At 42.9% G+C, this 14,262-nt stretch overlaps 1 protein-coding gene across 1 annotated transcript in view; it reads left to right on the forward strand.

Annotated features, from left to right (window-relative positions):
- ITGA9 (integrin subunit alpha 9) overlaps positions 1-14,262 on the forward strand; it is a gene marked incomplete at its 3' end in the record, with an annotated part of 228,236 nt that overhangs the window by 112,322 nt on the left and 101,652 nt on the right. Inside the window, exon 16 of the mRNA XM_081996300.1 lies at positions 7,886-8,041. Within this exon, the coding sequence (XP_081852426.1) occupies positions 7,886-8,041 (156 nt within the window). The remainder of the gene's footprint in view (positions 1-7,885; positions 8,042-14,262) is intronic.

A 14,262-nucleotide genomic window follows, 5' to 3' on the forward strand; every position in this document is an offset into this window, starting at 1 on the left:
CCCCAAACCCTAAATAACACTTGAGGGTGTGACACCCTGCAAATCCTTTGCTCTTTTTTCTCCCCGCTCTAAACTTTGTGATTCTTCAGAAGCCTTGTAATGTTTGAAGTTTAGCAACAAAGACTATTTGCTTACTTGTTGAATTGTAGCTGTCACAAGATCTTAAAAGAAAACAGAAGCATGTATTAGTGAAACATCAGGCCTCTGATTGCCTTCATATGCTATTAATTTGACAAAAAATTCACCAATAATGTGGTAAATGAGCTTTTACCAACCAAGTAAACTTCTAGTTCTGGCTCTTCTCTGGAAAAGAATTTGCAGTTGGGTTTTTTCCCCCTTTAACTACAGTCACATCTTTAAAAAAATTTAAAAAAAAATTATGTAAAAAACCCCAACTTGTGTGCAGGATGGAAACTAGATCTTTTCTAGATGATTTTGGCATGACTATGTTTTGTCTGCCTTAGCATTGGTATCCCCCCACTGCAAAAATTACACCAATCTGAAATAAATTACTAGAAGTCCTAGAATATCTTTATCAAAGTAAACAGAGGACAGGGGAAGGCTCTTGTGAGGGCAGAGGTGGTTATTCTTTTGCACAGGATTAGTAGAAGGTTGAAATTAACAACTTGCAGTGGGAACTGATACCAGGGAATCTAAACTTGGACTCAATGAGTGTTGCAAGGAACAGGGCTGAGGAAGTTAAGTTGCTTCTTACTGATTTTCAGGTACAAGAATGACCTGTACATTCATTTGTCTGAAGTGAATGGAAATCTATCTTCCAGTTTAAAGCCAATTTGTCTAATTGATATTTTCATTGAATTGTATGGCACTTAAGCCTTGTGTCCCCAATAACTCACAGTTTAGAGAGGGAGGCTGAAATAATAGGAGAGGGTAATTAATTTTAAAGTCAAGCACTGTGATCTTATTGATTCGTAAGCCATAATGTATGCTTATTAAGACCTACAGCTGATATTTCATTTGATAAATTGTGGAGGTAGTGGCCTTTGGCTCTGAAGGCTGGTGGATATTTGAGCCATTTTTGATATCACTGAATGGGGAACGATTTGTCTCTTGGCACTGGGTTGAGGGCTTATATGTCAGTGACCTGTGAGCTGATTGAAGTGTTATGCTGGATTAGCATTAGCACGACGGCTTTCATACATTTTACATCATTAATATGTTATCTATTAAATTGGGATTGTCAAATTTATTTTGGGTGTTCTAAGGCTGTAAAAATTTCTATAGTCTATTATTAGTGCTTGTTTAAAACTTGAAATAAATATGTTTAGACTAAAAGTTTTAAGTTGAGTGTTTTAAAAGCCAGGTTCTTGAATTCATTCTTAGTCATCAAACTAAACAGAGCTTGATTCTCAGAAGTACTGAGAAGCTGTGCTGAATTCAGTAAAACCTCTGGAATCTATGCATGGGTTGATGTCCTCGGGATCAAGTAGAATAAAGGCTTGACAGATGAGAAAACTTTCCCACAGAGAAAGAGGAGAGAAACTCCAGAAAGACATGAATAAGGATGAAAGCAAAGGGGCAACTGTAGAAGTCACCCTGAGGGTTACGTGTATTTCCTCACTCAATGCTGTTTAAAATAACTTCATATTCATTGCTTTAAAGGACCACGTTTCATCCTTTATTCCTGCAGGACTCTTGCTGTAGATTGTGGGGATTATTTACAACTCAATTTATTTCTTAGCCCATTGGCCGTAATTAAAAATGGAATTTGGCACTCTCCAGAGCCCCTGCTGGAGACTTTCACCTTGTAGAAGGGGATTAGATGAGATGATTTAGTGGGCTCACGTACAGTCCCCTGACTGTACTGTGGCACTGAGCCGAAAGAAAGCTGAAATGATACCCAGTCCTCTCTGGCAACCACTTGCACCATGAGCAGAGTTAGTCCTATCTCTTGACTAAAACCCTGTCTTATTTCATGCAAATTTGCCCAAGTTTCTGATGTGTGTGGGCTCTTGGTAGCACAAAGTTAAGGTTGGAGAAGGCAGTGGCTATCTGCCAAAGCAGTGTGCCTTCAGGATGTTGGAATCTGTGTCTGTGTTTGTGTTGTCATGATGTGCCTTTGGCTGTGCCTATGAAAAGCACGTTTCTTTGCGCATTCAAAATCATTTCTTACGGTCATCACACTCCATCTTCGAGATGGAATTGGAAATGATGTTCAGAATCACAACTCCAATGTTTGATCATTGCTCTGTGATTACTTTTCAGGTTTTTAGGAATTTTTGGTACTAAAGCTAAACAGAAATGCAGTCATAAATCTGGCAGAGGCTTTGCTTGCTTGCTTGCTTCTCCCCTGCTAAGCCAGAAAACAAAAAGGAAGAAATATGTAGCCATGCCCAGCTTCTACCACAGCATTTAGAAAATGTGTGTTTCTTTTGAGGTGATTGTTCTGGGAGAGGAGATGGCAAGCCTGCTCTTTGTTAAGAGTGAGCTTTCAGGGCCATAGTGTCTTCCGAAACATCTCTAAGCACTTTATTGCTTTCCAGATGCTCTTAAAAGTGTGCCCTTTTTGGACTCAGGAGTTCTTTCTCTTTGCTAGATACTAGTGAGAGTTCATCCTGTAATACCCTTGATAAAAACCCAGCTTGCTCATACCAAAACACCTTTTTCTTCAACTCAGAGTGATGTCATGTGCCTCACAGGAAAAGCTAAAAGATCCCAAGGAAAGGCTACAGCTGGCTAGGGCTGTTTGCATTGCAGGAAGGGATACTGGCAGAAGGGCAATTTACTAGGACTGAAGTGTACCGATTTCTGCAAAAACCTTATTGCAAAAATTTCTTGTGGCCAGAATGAAATCTGGTCCGAAGGAAAGAGAAGGAAAACAGCCCGCCACCCTAGAGAAAACCCATATTAGAACAAGAAAACTACATAGGATAGGTGATGGCTAGTGGGAAACCCAGCTTCAGGTCCCCAGTCTAATTCAGGCAAAGTGAAAACTTACAGCAGTTTAGTGCCATGTAGTCTGTGCAGACTGGATATTTATTGCTATTACTCACTGAACCCTTGTTACGCGGTTGTTTCTGTTGATAATCATAGAATAATTTGGGTTGGAAGGGACCTTTAAAGGCCATCTAGTCCAACCCCCCAGCAATGACCAGGGACATCTTCAACTAGATCAGGTTGCTCAGAGCCTCACCCAACCTCACCTGGAACGTTGCCAGGGATGGGGCATCTACCACCTCCCTGGGCAACCTGTGCCAGTGGTTCACCACTCTCATTGTCAAAAAATTCTTCCTTATATGTACTCTAAATCTACCCTCTTTTACTTTAAAACCATTACTCCTTGTCCTATCCCAGCAGCCCCTGCTAAAAAGTCTGTCCCCATCTTTCTTGGAAGCCCCCTTTAAGTACTGGGAGGCTACAATAAGGTCTCCCCGGAGCCTTCTCTCCTCCAGGCTGAACAACTCCAAGTCTCTTCAGTCTTTCCTCACAGGAGACGTGTTCTATCCCTCTGATCATTTTTGCAGCCCTCCTCTGGGCCCTCTCCAACAGGCCCATGTCTTTCCTGTGCTGAGGGCTCCAGAGCTGGATGCAGGACTCCAGGTGGGGTCTCCCCCAAGCACAGTAGAGGGGCAGCATCACCTTCCTCAACCTGCTGGCCAACACTGATTTGGATGCAGCCCAGGAGGCGGTTGGCCTTCTGGGCTATGAGTGCACATTGCCAGCTCATGTCCAGCTTTTCCTCCACCAGTACCCCCAAGGCCTTCTCGGCACAGGGCTGCTCTCAATGCCTTCATCCCCCAGCCTGTACTGATACTGGGGGTTGCCGCAACCCAGGTGCAGGACCCTACACTTGGCCTTCTTGAACCTCATGAGGCTCACACACGGGCGCATTCCTCAAGCCTGCCCAGGTCCCTCTGGATGGCATCTTGTCCCTCAGGCATGACAACCACACCGTTCAGCTCAGTGTCGTCTGCAAACTTGCAGAGAGTGCACTCGATCCCGCTGTCTATGTCATTAATGAAGATATTAAAGAGTACTGGTCCCCTTACGGACCCCTGAGGGACACCGCTCGTCACCGATCTCCATCTGGACATTTGAGCCATTGACCATTTGAGCCATTGACCAGTACCCTCCGGGTGCAATCATCCAAGCAACAGCACACTCATCAAATCTGCATCTCTCCAGTTTAGAGAGAAGGATGTTGTGGGAGACTGTGTCAGAGGCCTTACAGAAGTCCAGATAAGGCAACATTGGTAGCTCTTCCGTTGTCCACTGATGTGGTCACTCCATCATAGAAGGCCACTAGGTTGGTCAGGCGGGACTTGCCCTTGGTGAAGCCACACTGGCTGTCTCGAATCACCTCCCTGCCCTCCCTGTGCCTTAGCATAGCTTGTAGGAGGATCTGCTCCATGATCTTCCCAGGCACAGAGGTGAGGCTGACAGGTCAGTAGTTTGCAGGATCCTCCTTGCTACTCTTCTTAAAAATGAGTGCAATATTTCCCTTTTTCCAGTCTCCAGGGATTTCACCTGACTGCCAGGGCTTTCCAAATATCATGGAGAGTGGCTTGGCAACTACATCAGCCAATTCCCTCAGCACTCTGGGATGCATGTCGTCAGGTCCCATAGACTTGTGCATGTTCGTGTTACTCAGGTGGTCTTGAATCTGATCTTCTCTTACAGTGGGAGGCACTTTGCTCCTCCAGTCCCTGTCTTGCGGCCCATCCCCTGAGAAGTGTGGGAAGAGAAACTGCCAGTCAAGAGTGAGGCAAAGATGTCATTGAGTACCTCAGCCTTCTCCTTGTCTGTTGTTACTAGTCTGCCAGTCTTGCTCATCGTGGGGATTCCGCTTTCTTTGACCTTCCTTTTCTGGCTGACATACCTGTAGAAGCCCTTCTTATTATTCTTTGCATCCCTTGCCAAGTTCAGTTCCTGCCACACCTTGGCTTTCCAGACCCCATTCCTAGACAACCCGGCAGTGTCCCTGTACTCATCCCAGGATACCTATCCCTGCTTCCTGTGCATTTCCTTCTTGTCCTTTAATTTGACCAGTAGGTCTCCGCTCAGCCACACCAGTCTCTTGCCTTCCTTTCCTGATTTCTTACATCTAGGAATCAAGAGCTCTTGCGTTCTGTGGAAACGTGAACTCCTTGGATGTTATACCTGTTTTAATGACCTCCAGATTTTTTTTTCCATTAATGAAGCTGTGCTGTCCGTGTGCTATGATTTGCCAGGGATGCTTTTGCATGATGCAGAAGTGTCTTTAACCTTTGACACTTCCTCAGTGTAGCAGCATCATGGTGAAAAATGATGAATACATGTAAAAGTTGCTTATGGACATTACTTCCCTTGGCAAATCCACTTCATTGGGGCCATGTAACTGATACGAAAAGCAACACATACAGTTTCCTTACCTTGAAGCACTTTTCAGTCTATTTCAAACCTGATTGTCATTGCATCTTTTGACTTCCTTTTAGAAATCAGGAATACTTAAAAGCAAACCGTGGGCTATGTCATCAGTATATGGTTCAACCACTGGAAGCTGTATGTTTGGGTAGACTGAAGGAGAAAGAAACTGGGTGTATTTCCAACCTAAAACAGTACTTCTCCAGATTGTGTTTGGGCAAATATTCATCGTTCTTTTTACCTGCTCGCATCCCAGACAGTCTGTGGCGTACCTGCGAGGCAGAACTGTCTTGTCTCTGTCTTAGTGAGGACAAGTCCCACAGACTGTCACCTTTGTGTTTGTAGGATTGTGAGCAGAAGGGACTGAACATGTGGCAAAATTTAATAAGTGGGTAGCATTCATACTTTCATCCTTAATTAAAGACAAGTGAGTATGTGAAATATATTTCCCCAGGGCTGTGGTGAGTGAATATCCACACATGTAATTAATCTAGCTGCTGGAAGTCACAATTTCACCACTAAAATGAAGCAGAAAGAGACACCAGCGAACAATATGGGCACGCTCCAACATTCATTGAAGTCAATGGGAAACTTGCCTTTTGACTTCAAAAGGCTTTGGACTGAACCCTGCAAGATCATATTAAACCATTTAGAAGTCATTAAACACTTATTCTTGCCATACTGCAGTAATAGAGCTAGAAAAAGTATAGGTGGATTTTAATTTAACCCACTCCCTACTTGTTAATTGTTTCATGTTTACACAGTTGGTTGCATACAGTTGGATTAGGTGGCGATTTGCCTGATGATTTATTGTGTTTGACTGTTGCATGCTCTTTTATAGCCTTGTTTTTCTGTATATGTAGTCATCTTGTATGCTGATACAATCCTCCCTTAAGTTAATACACATGATTTTCTTGTCTCTTCTGTTGAGGGGATTAGCAGTGCTCCAGAGCATGCATGGTCCTTTTTATGGGATGAGGAAGAGCTCACAGAGCTGCTGTCACTGCTGCCGCTATATCTGCTGTGGTTCAGTGTCCATTACCAAGAAAGCACAAACCACTCCAAGCAACGCACAGTCTAAACTTTGGGTGCTCTGGGCTGCTGCTGGGCGTGAGGCACTGGCAGACATTGGTAACAGGGGAGGGAATTCAGCGGCTGGCTGAAGGCTTCAAGGCGCAGGAGGGTAAATGTCATCCAACCTGGTCTCTGCTATTATTCACCTAGCTAACTGATGATTTGGGAATTTGGTTAGCCACTAATCTTTGCCCGCCTTCAGAGATCTGTGGCCAGTCGATGTATTAGAGAGAGCAAATGATTGCCTTGAAACAGATCAAACAGGGTGGTCAGAAAGCCAGTTAGTGCCCAGGTTTCCTGCATCTGGAAGATGCAATTTAAATTGCATTGCATCTCAATTTCTTGTTGTAGTTGGCAGGCTGTGTTCAGAGAAGCTCTCAATCTGATGCAAGGCGAAGTTGAGAGTTGGCCCATTTGAAGATCTGTTGTGAAAATTTGTGTATTTATTTTTTCCTCAATTTCATCTGCACTGAATTCACACTAAGTTTTTAAGTAGCTAAAATTTGAGAGGAATGTTTGCCTATGAAAAGGTAGAGCATTTTCTGCTTCTGTTTTCTGCTAAATTGGATTTTGGAAGTCAGGGCTGAACAGAGCACAATGAACATTTTGTCCTCACATGTCAAACTGGATGTAGGCATCGCATGTTGTGACAAATGGTATGAATTTTGTGGCTTGGGCTCCAGCAACAAGAAAAGGCAATCCTTTCGTCCCATCAGACAAATAATGTGGCACCATTTAATAAATCTGGTATGAAGCCTAGAATATAGCTAATAAAGAAACTGAAAAACTTTCTACCTTTACATACTGAAATTGTTACTGTGCTGAGGGTTGGAGGAGCTGTGAGTTTTCCTTTCAGACCTGTGCTGGAAGATGGCTTTTCTTGCCCGTGCATGTCTCTAATCTTGTTTTATAGCCACATTGGTATCTTTACCCATCCATTCATTTCATTGATACTGCAAAAGAACAAGACAAGATGGAGTTTTCTTTTCTTTTAATTAGTAGAGCACACTGGCGGTGACCTCAGTTGAAGTCTATGATTTAGAAACTCCAGCGATGAAGATGATTTGCTCTTTGCTTCCACTTTGTGCAGGACTAATGGAAACACTTCCTAATTGAATTTATTTTTTAAGAAAACGTCTTGGTTTTATTGAAAAACACTTGATTTATATGTGTGCCAAATATACCACTGCTTCTGTGGAACCAAGAGTATGTCCCAAAAGAATAACTAATTTTTTTTGTTGACTTTTTTTTCAATCTTCTGACTCGTTTTGGTATAATGTGCTTATTCCTATTTCACACGGAGAAGAATAAAGGAAGTAGAGAAGCCTGCTTCCTGTCTGCATTGCTGAATACAAAAATCTGCTTTAATTGTATGTATAATTGTCATATGATAAAAATCTGCTTGCCTGTCTGCATAGGTGAAATATCTGTTTGTTTTCTTTTCCAGAAGAGAGTCAAAGATGTCATTTCTCCAATTGTATTTGAAGCTGCATACAGCCTTGGGGAACATGTGATAGAAAGAGGAAAAGAGGACAAGGAACTACCTCCGCTCAAGCCCATTCTCCGCTGGAAGAAAGGACAAAAGATAGCGCAAAGGAATCAGGTCAGATTTGGACTATGTTATTTCCCTAGAAGCCCTGTGGCTGAATTGACAGCAGAAGTGGATGTAAAAGGGGATTGCCAAGCGCTGGGTTGTTTGCACGCAGTAGCCTTTTTGTACAATCCCTACCATTGCTGACATCGGTGCTTCTCCATGACTTAGTAAAGTCTTGTGCTGATTAGATTGGGCAGTGCAAGGTGAGGTCACTTTCTTATTTCAAGGTGTTTGTGGTGGGAAGGAAGAGACTGAATAAGGGAAAGGATGACAAAGGTCCTGCTCCTTCTGATTCTTCCATTCTTCCATTTCTGTAGGAGGTTCTTGTGAAAGGCTTGGCCCTGGCCTTCTTTCCAGGTTGAGCCTTCATTAGTGCCAGAGGCACAGGGCTGGCTCCTGGAGGGTATATGGGAACTTGCCCCCTTGTGTGAGGGGAGAATGGTGGACAGAATAAAGAAAAATATGCCTGGCCCAACTGCCTTCTTTTCTTGGGGGCTTCTCCTGTCCAGTCATGGGGCAAGGGATACCTGCTCCTGCTGTTATTCTAGGACATGCTGTGCTAAAATGGGATGGTTTTGTTTCAGAAAAAGTAAAGTCTAGGTGCAGCCATGTACTTATTAGGTTCTTATTTTGCTCCACTGCAGTGCAGAAAACCTGTTTGTCTTTCATTTTGGTGAGAGCAAAAGAATTCCCTGAATTTTGAAACATTTTCTCGTTTAGTGAGTAGAGATCTTTTTTTCTTTCTTTTTTTTCTTTCTTGCAAATTGTTCCCTAAGGAATTAAAGTTTATGTGAATATCCTACCTCTCTTCTTTGTCTGTCTTGACCTCACCAGTATCTTTGGAAAATGCTGGCCAATTTTGGCAGGTTTTGACAGGAGTGATCAAGACAGTGTTTATGAAGTTATTAAACACTTTCAGGGTTCATGAAGCAGGCAGTCATGTTGAGAAGAGAAGACCCTCTTCGTGACCTTTTCAAAGACTTCAGTTTGAGTGCAGTCCTTGTAGATGCAGGACAGCCTGCCAAAGGAGGAGTCTGCAGGACAATTCAACCTCCCACCATGCTGGCACCAGAGCATCCAACTGTGAAGCTTGAGGCTCCACAGGGAAATCAGACTTCTTCTGTGGCTTGCAAAACTTCTTTTATGTCAGAATTACAGGATAATTGAGGCTGGAAGGGACCTTTGTAGATCCAGTTCCATGCTCAAAGCAGAGCCAACTTAAAAGTTATATTGAGTTGCTCATCCAGTCAAGTATATTTTCCAAAGCATGCTTACAGAGTTATAAGCTGATATTGCTTGTGAATAGGAAAGTTTGGGGTGGGTTGGTTGTTTGTTTGTTTAAAGCTGTGAAAAGTCTTCTGGAGTCTGATGCTTTTAGCAGTGAATTGTTAGATCTGTTTGTTTAACCGTGGGAAGTTCATGTCTATTAAATGGTGCTTGCATCATCATCTGTAACATTACTTTTGATGCTGCTTATAAGGATATGTTATTGTGTTGAAATTGCAGGTCCCTGAATACTACTCAAAAAAAAAAGGTAACTAAAATGCTTGAAGAGATTTGCTTTGTCATATACCCAAGTGTTTTCAACTGTATTTGGCCCTAAACCTTGTAATTAGGGACATGAGTATTTAATCAAGTATGCTTTATTTTTATAAAAGTATGAATGAAAGATGCATCTAAGAATTACTTACTTTTATGAAGAGGGATTGTGTGGTGGTTACATATCTGAATGTTGTATTGTTGCAATGATATGATGAGAATTCGTGGAGAACTTTGGAACTTGAGCAGTGTGCTGAAAACCCAAGTGTTACATGAATGAAACTACTCAGATTTAAACTCAAAAGGTCACATCTTGCCCTGCAGGCATAGTCTCGGATCAATATTAAAATACCTAAATGCTGAGGTAAATAGAACAGAAACAAAAAATATGTTGGTAATTTCCCTTACTTGTTTTCTTGTTTAATTTTGATGAAGGGGAGCCAGTTTAACAGTCCCTTTCAATTTGTTTTCCAGACATTGTTCACTTTGCTTAGTAAGAAAAGGATTTTGACATGGGGTGTGCCTGCAAGCGTGCTTTCAGCTAGGGAAGTGGGAAGAGCTTCAGAGTTAGTGTGGCAGTCATGGTGACAAAGCGCTGATAGAGTACCCTCGAGGCATGGTGGCGGGTCCTCGAAGACCAATTTCATTGGAAGATCAGGGCGTAGCATTTTCTTTCAGGATTCTTGTTACCTCACAAATAGAGCTTGTTTTAAAAGGTCAAGAGGGATAGTAGGAACCAAAGTTTATGTAATAAAGGATTTACATTTTCAAAGAATCTAGTGATTATGGAGGGACCTTGGGAGCTACCAACCTGTAAGCCTCACCTCTGTGCCTGGGAAGATCATGGAGCAGATCCTCCTACAAGCTATGCTAAGGCACAGGGAGGGCAGGGAGGTGATTCGAGACAGCCAGTGTGGCTTCACCAAGGGCAAGTCCCGCCTGACCAACCTAGTGGCCTTCTATGATGGAGTGACCACATCAGTGGACAACGGAAGAGCTACCAATGTTGCCTTATCTGGACTTCTGTAAGGCCTCTGACACAGTCTCCCACAACATCCTTCTCTCTAAACTGGAGAGATGCAGATTTGATGAGTGTGCTGTTGCTTGGATGATTGCACCCGGAGGGTACTGGTCAATGGCTCAAATGGTCAATGGCTCAAATGTCCAGATGGAGATCGGTGACGAGCGGTGTCCCTCAGGGGTCCGTAAGGGGACCAGTACTCTTTAATATCTTCATTAATGACATAGACAGTGGGATCGAGTGCACTCTCTGCAAGTTTGCAGACGACACTGAGCTGAACGGTGTGGTTGTCATGCCTGAGGGACAAGATGCCATCCAGAGGGACCTGGGCAGGCTTGAGGAATGCGCCCGTGTGTGAGCCTCATGAGGTTCAAGAAGGCCAAGTGTAGGGTCCTGCACCTGGGTTGCGGCAACCCCCAGTATCAGTACAGGCTGGGGGATGAAGGCATTGAGAGCAGCCCTGTGCCGAGAAGGCCTTGGGGGTACTGGTGGAGGAAAAGCTGGACATGAGCTGGCAATGTGCACTCATAGCCCAGAAGGCCAACCGCCTCCTGGGCTGCATCCAAATCAGTGTTGGCCAGCAGGTTGAGGAAGGTGATGCTGCCCCTCTACTGTGCTTGGGGGAGACCCCACCTGGAGTCCTGCATCCAGCTCTGGAGCCCTCAGCACAGGAAAGACATGGGCCTGTTGGAGAGGGCCCAGAGGAGGGCTGCAAAAATGATCAGAGGGATAGAACACGTCTCCTGTGAGGAAAGACTGAAGAGACTTGGAGTTGTTCAGCCTGGAGGAGAGAAGGCTCCGGGGAGACCTTATTGTAGCCTCCCAGTACTTAAAGAAAGTACTTCCAAGAAAGATGGGGACAGACTTTTTAGCAGGGGCTGCTGGGATAGGACAAGGAGTAATGGTTTTAAAGTAAAAGAGGGTAGATTTAGAGTACATATAAGGAAGAATTTTTTGACAATGAGAGTGGTGAACCACTGGCACAGGTTGCCCAGGGAGGTGGTAGATGCCCCATCCCTGGCAACGTTCCAGGTGAGGTTGGGTGAGGCTCTGAGCAACCTGATCTAGTTGAAGATGTCCCTGGTCATTGCTGGGGGGTTGGACTATATGGCCTTTAAAGGTCCCTTCCAACTCAAAGATTCTATGATTTTGAAAGTCACATTCAAGACATTTATTGGCCTCTGTTTTCAGAAGATACAGCATGGGTAAGGGCAGGTGGTCAAGCTTAGTGTTAGTGCTAGTGCTGAAGTCTTTAAATATAGCTGGTTTTGTGTGCTTTTCAAAAGCCCTGGATCTTATTTGTCCAGTAAGAAGCGGCATTTTGAAATCAGAAATGTTACATCTGTTGCTTCGAGGCACCATTAAGATACTGTTAAGAGGTTGATACTTTTCTAAAAAGCCTAGGTGGCTGGTTTTTGTGAATGAATGCAAGAAAACAAGCTGGAAGTAGTAAATAGCTTGAAGAAATGGGAGGGAGTCATGACTGGCCAGGAAACAGGGAGACTTCCGTCTTTCAAGATCCTACTGCAGGTCTGCTAGACCTACTTACAGATCCACACACCTTGCAAACATGGGCTTTATAGTCACCTAGATAGGATTTTATTTAAACAAAAGTCATGTCAAAACTGAAGTGATTACTTTCACTGGGATTTCAGTTTGTTTTTCATGAGCCAGATGTTCCTTGCATGCATGTGTGACTTCACATCAAGTCACATTTTGTACACAAAAGTGTACAGCTCTATGGCTCACAAACAAGGAGGTAGGAAAGCCACCAAGAGGCCTCTTGACATGAGAAATGAAGATTATATTGAGCATATGAAGTTCTTCATGGTGCTTTGCTCTAATGCGTTAAGGAGTCATCTTGGAAATAGTGTTCATGCACACCCACCACCAGAAGTGAAATCTCCCTAATGACATAATCACAGAAGAGAATTTTGTTGGATATTCATCCTTTAAATCAGTAATACGTTGTATGCGAGTGAACAGTCTGGTCTTGCAGTAAAGTACTTGATTAGTAATCACTTAAACCAAAGCAGAGCTATAGTAGTAAAGGAGTGCATGGATGTGGGATATAATTCAAGATGCTTTTTTTTATTGGTCACCTTTATTTTAAAAGAATGCAGCTTTTAGTGTAAGGCAGTGCAATATGATTGTATTTAATAATAAAACCAAACCAAACCTTGATTGTTCAGTGAAGGAGCCTGCTTCTATTCCTAAATGAACTGTGCTTGAAAGAATCAAAAAAATGTGATAAATAATTTGAACATCTGATTGATTTGAAGAAAAAGATCTTAATTGAAATTTCCTAATGAAAAAGCATGCTATTTTGGGACTTCATGTATTGGCCATTTTTTGTACGCAGAGAAGCTCTGATACTTCAAAATGAAGGAGGGAGTATTTGGCCCAGGATACAGTAACAGTTGATTTCTCATGGACTTAATTATTTTCTTGGTTCTTGTATATGCTTCCCAGAAATGATGGTTGCTATAGCTTGGTGTAATTTTTTGTGGTAGCAAAAGCAAATACTTAAGGGTTATGTGTACGTGTCTATTGATAGATGCCTCGGCAACTTGTAATATTGTTGGGTGGAGACTGGTTGTGTGGAGAAGATTACAGCTTTCCAAGTTGTAGGTGGCTAGCCAGCTCAGTTTTGCTCAAACAGAAAATCTCCAATGGGTCAAGATTTGGTGGGGGGAAAAAAATATTCTATTTTTTGAGTGCATATTACAAACTTTAAAACTTCCCACCCTGAGGATGACTTTCCGTTAGCAGTTTTGTTGCCTCCCAAATCCAGTTGCTACCTCCATCCACTGGAAAAAACTAATAAGACTTCTTACTTCAGGGAAATTAATGTGTATTTAGAACTTGGTTTGGCTTAGTTTGTCGAAGAGGTTTGTACTATAATGTTATTTTTGTATACCCTCTGTATAAATACATGTCAACCAAGAAGGAGAACGATCTCCTGCCAAATACAGTGGGGATTTGTTCCTACTAGTATCCACTAATGTATCTTAATGTTCAAAACGTGGTATGCTAGGATTCTGCCTGTTCTAAGTACTGTAATAAAATCACCTGCTGTTATGTGGATGGAGATACCATTTTGTTATAGGAAAATACTCTCAGTAGATTTACTTGCGTCAGTGTCTTCAGGACTTCGTGAAGGGTCTGCCATAAAACTGCTTGTAAGTTATAAGAGGAGACAGCAAATGTTTAGGACGTTCTGTTCCCAGTTGTGCCACTGACTGGCAGTGAGAATTTGGGTACAGTGCTGCACCTCCACGTGACTGAGGCTGCACATCTCTGGGATAAGCTTCACCTTTTTAAAGCAGAGGACTATTTTTGGAAATAATGTATTTGAAAAGCTGGTTAAGTATTTACAGATAAATTAGCTTAGTTGGTAGCTATGAGAAAGTATAGGAGGATTTTTATGGAGCTGAATTAAGAACACCTGTAGTGATTTTTGGTTTGCTGCACAAATAATGCCATTCTCTATTTTAAAACATGCACGTACACCCCCGGTCTCATACTGAGGACCAAGCAATGACAGATCTGTACAGGCTGAAATGCAGTATCCATACACACAGCATGGTCCAGGTTTTTCAGTGGTGTCTTTTCCAGAGCAGAGATCTCTGTGTGCTTGGTTGAGCGAGGTCATGTCTCTGCCAGCAAA

This window comes from Phaethon aethereus (genome assembly GCF_964289735.1).
Source record: "Phaethon aethereus genome assembly, chromosome: 2".
Classification (NCBI taxonomy): domain Eukaryota; kingdom Metazoa; phylum Chordata; class Aves; order Phaethontiformes; family Phaethontidae; genus Phaethon; species Phaethon aethereus.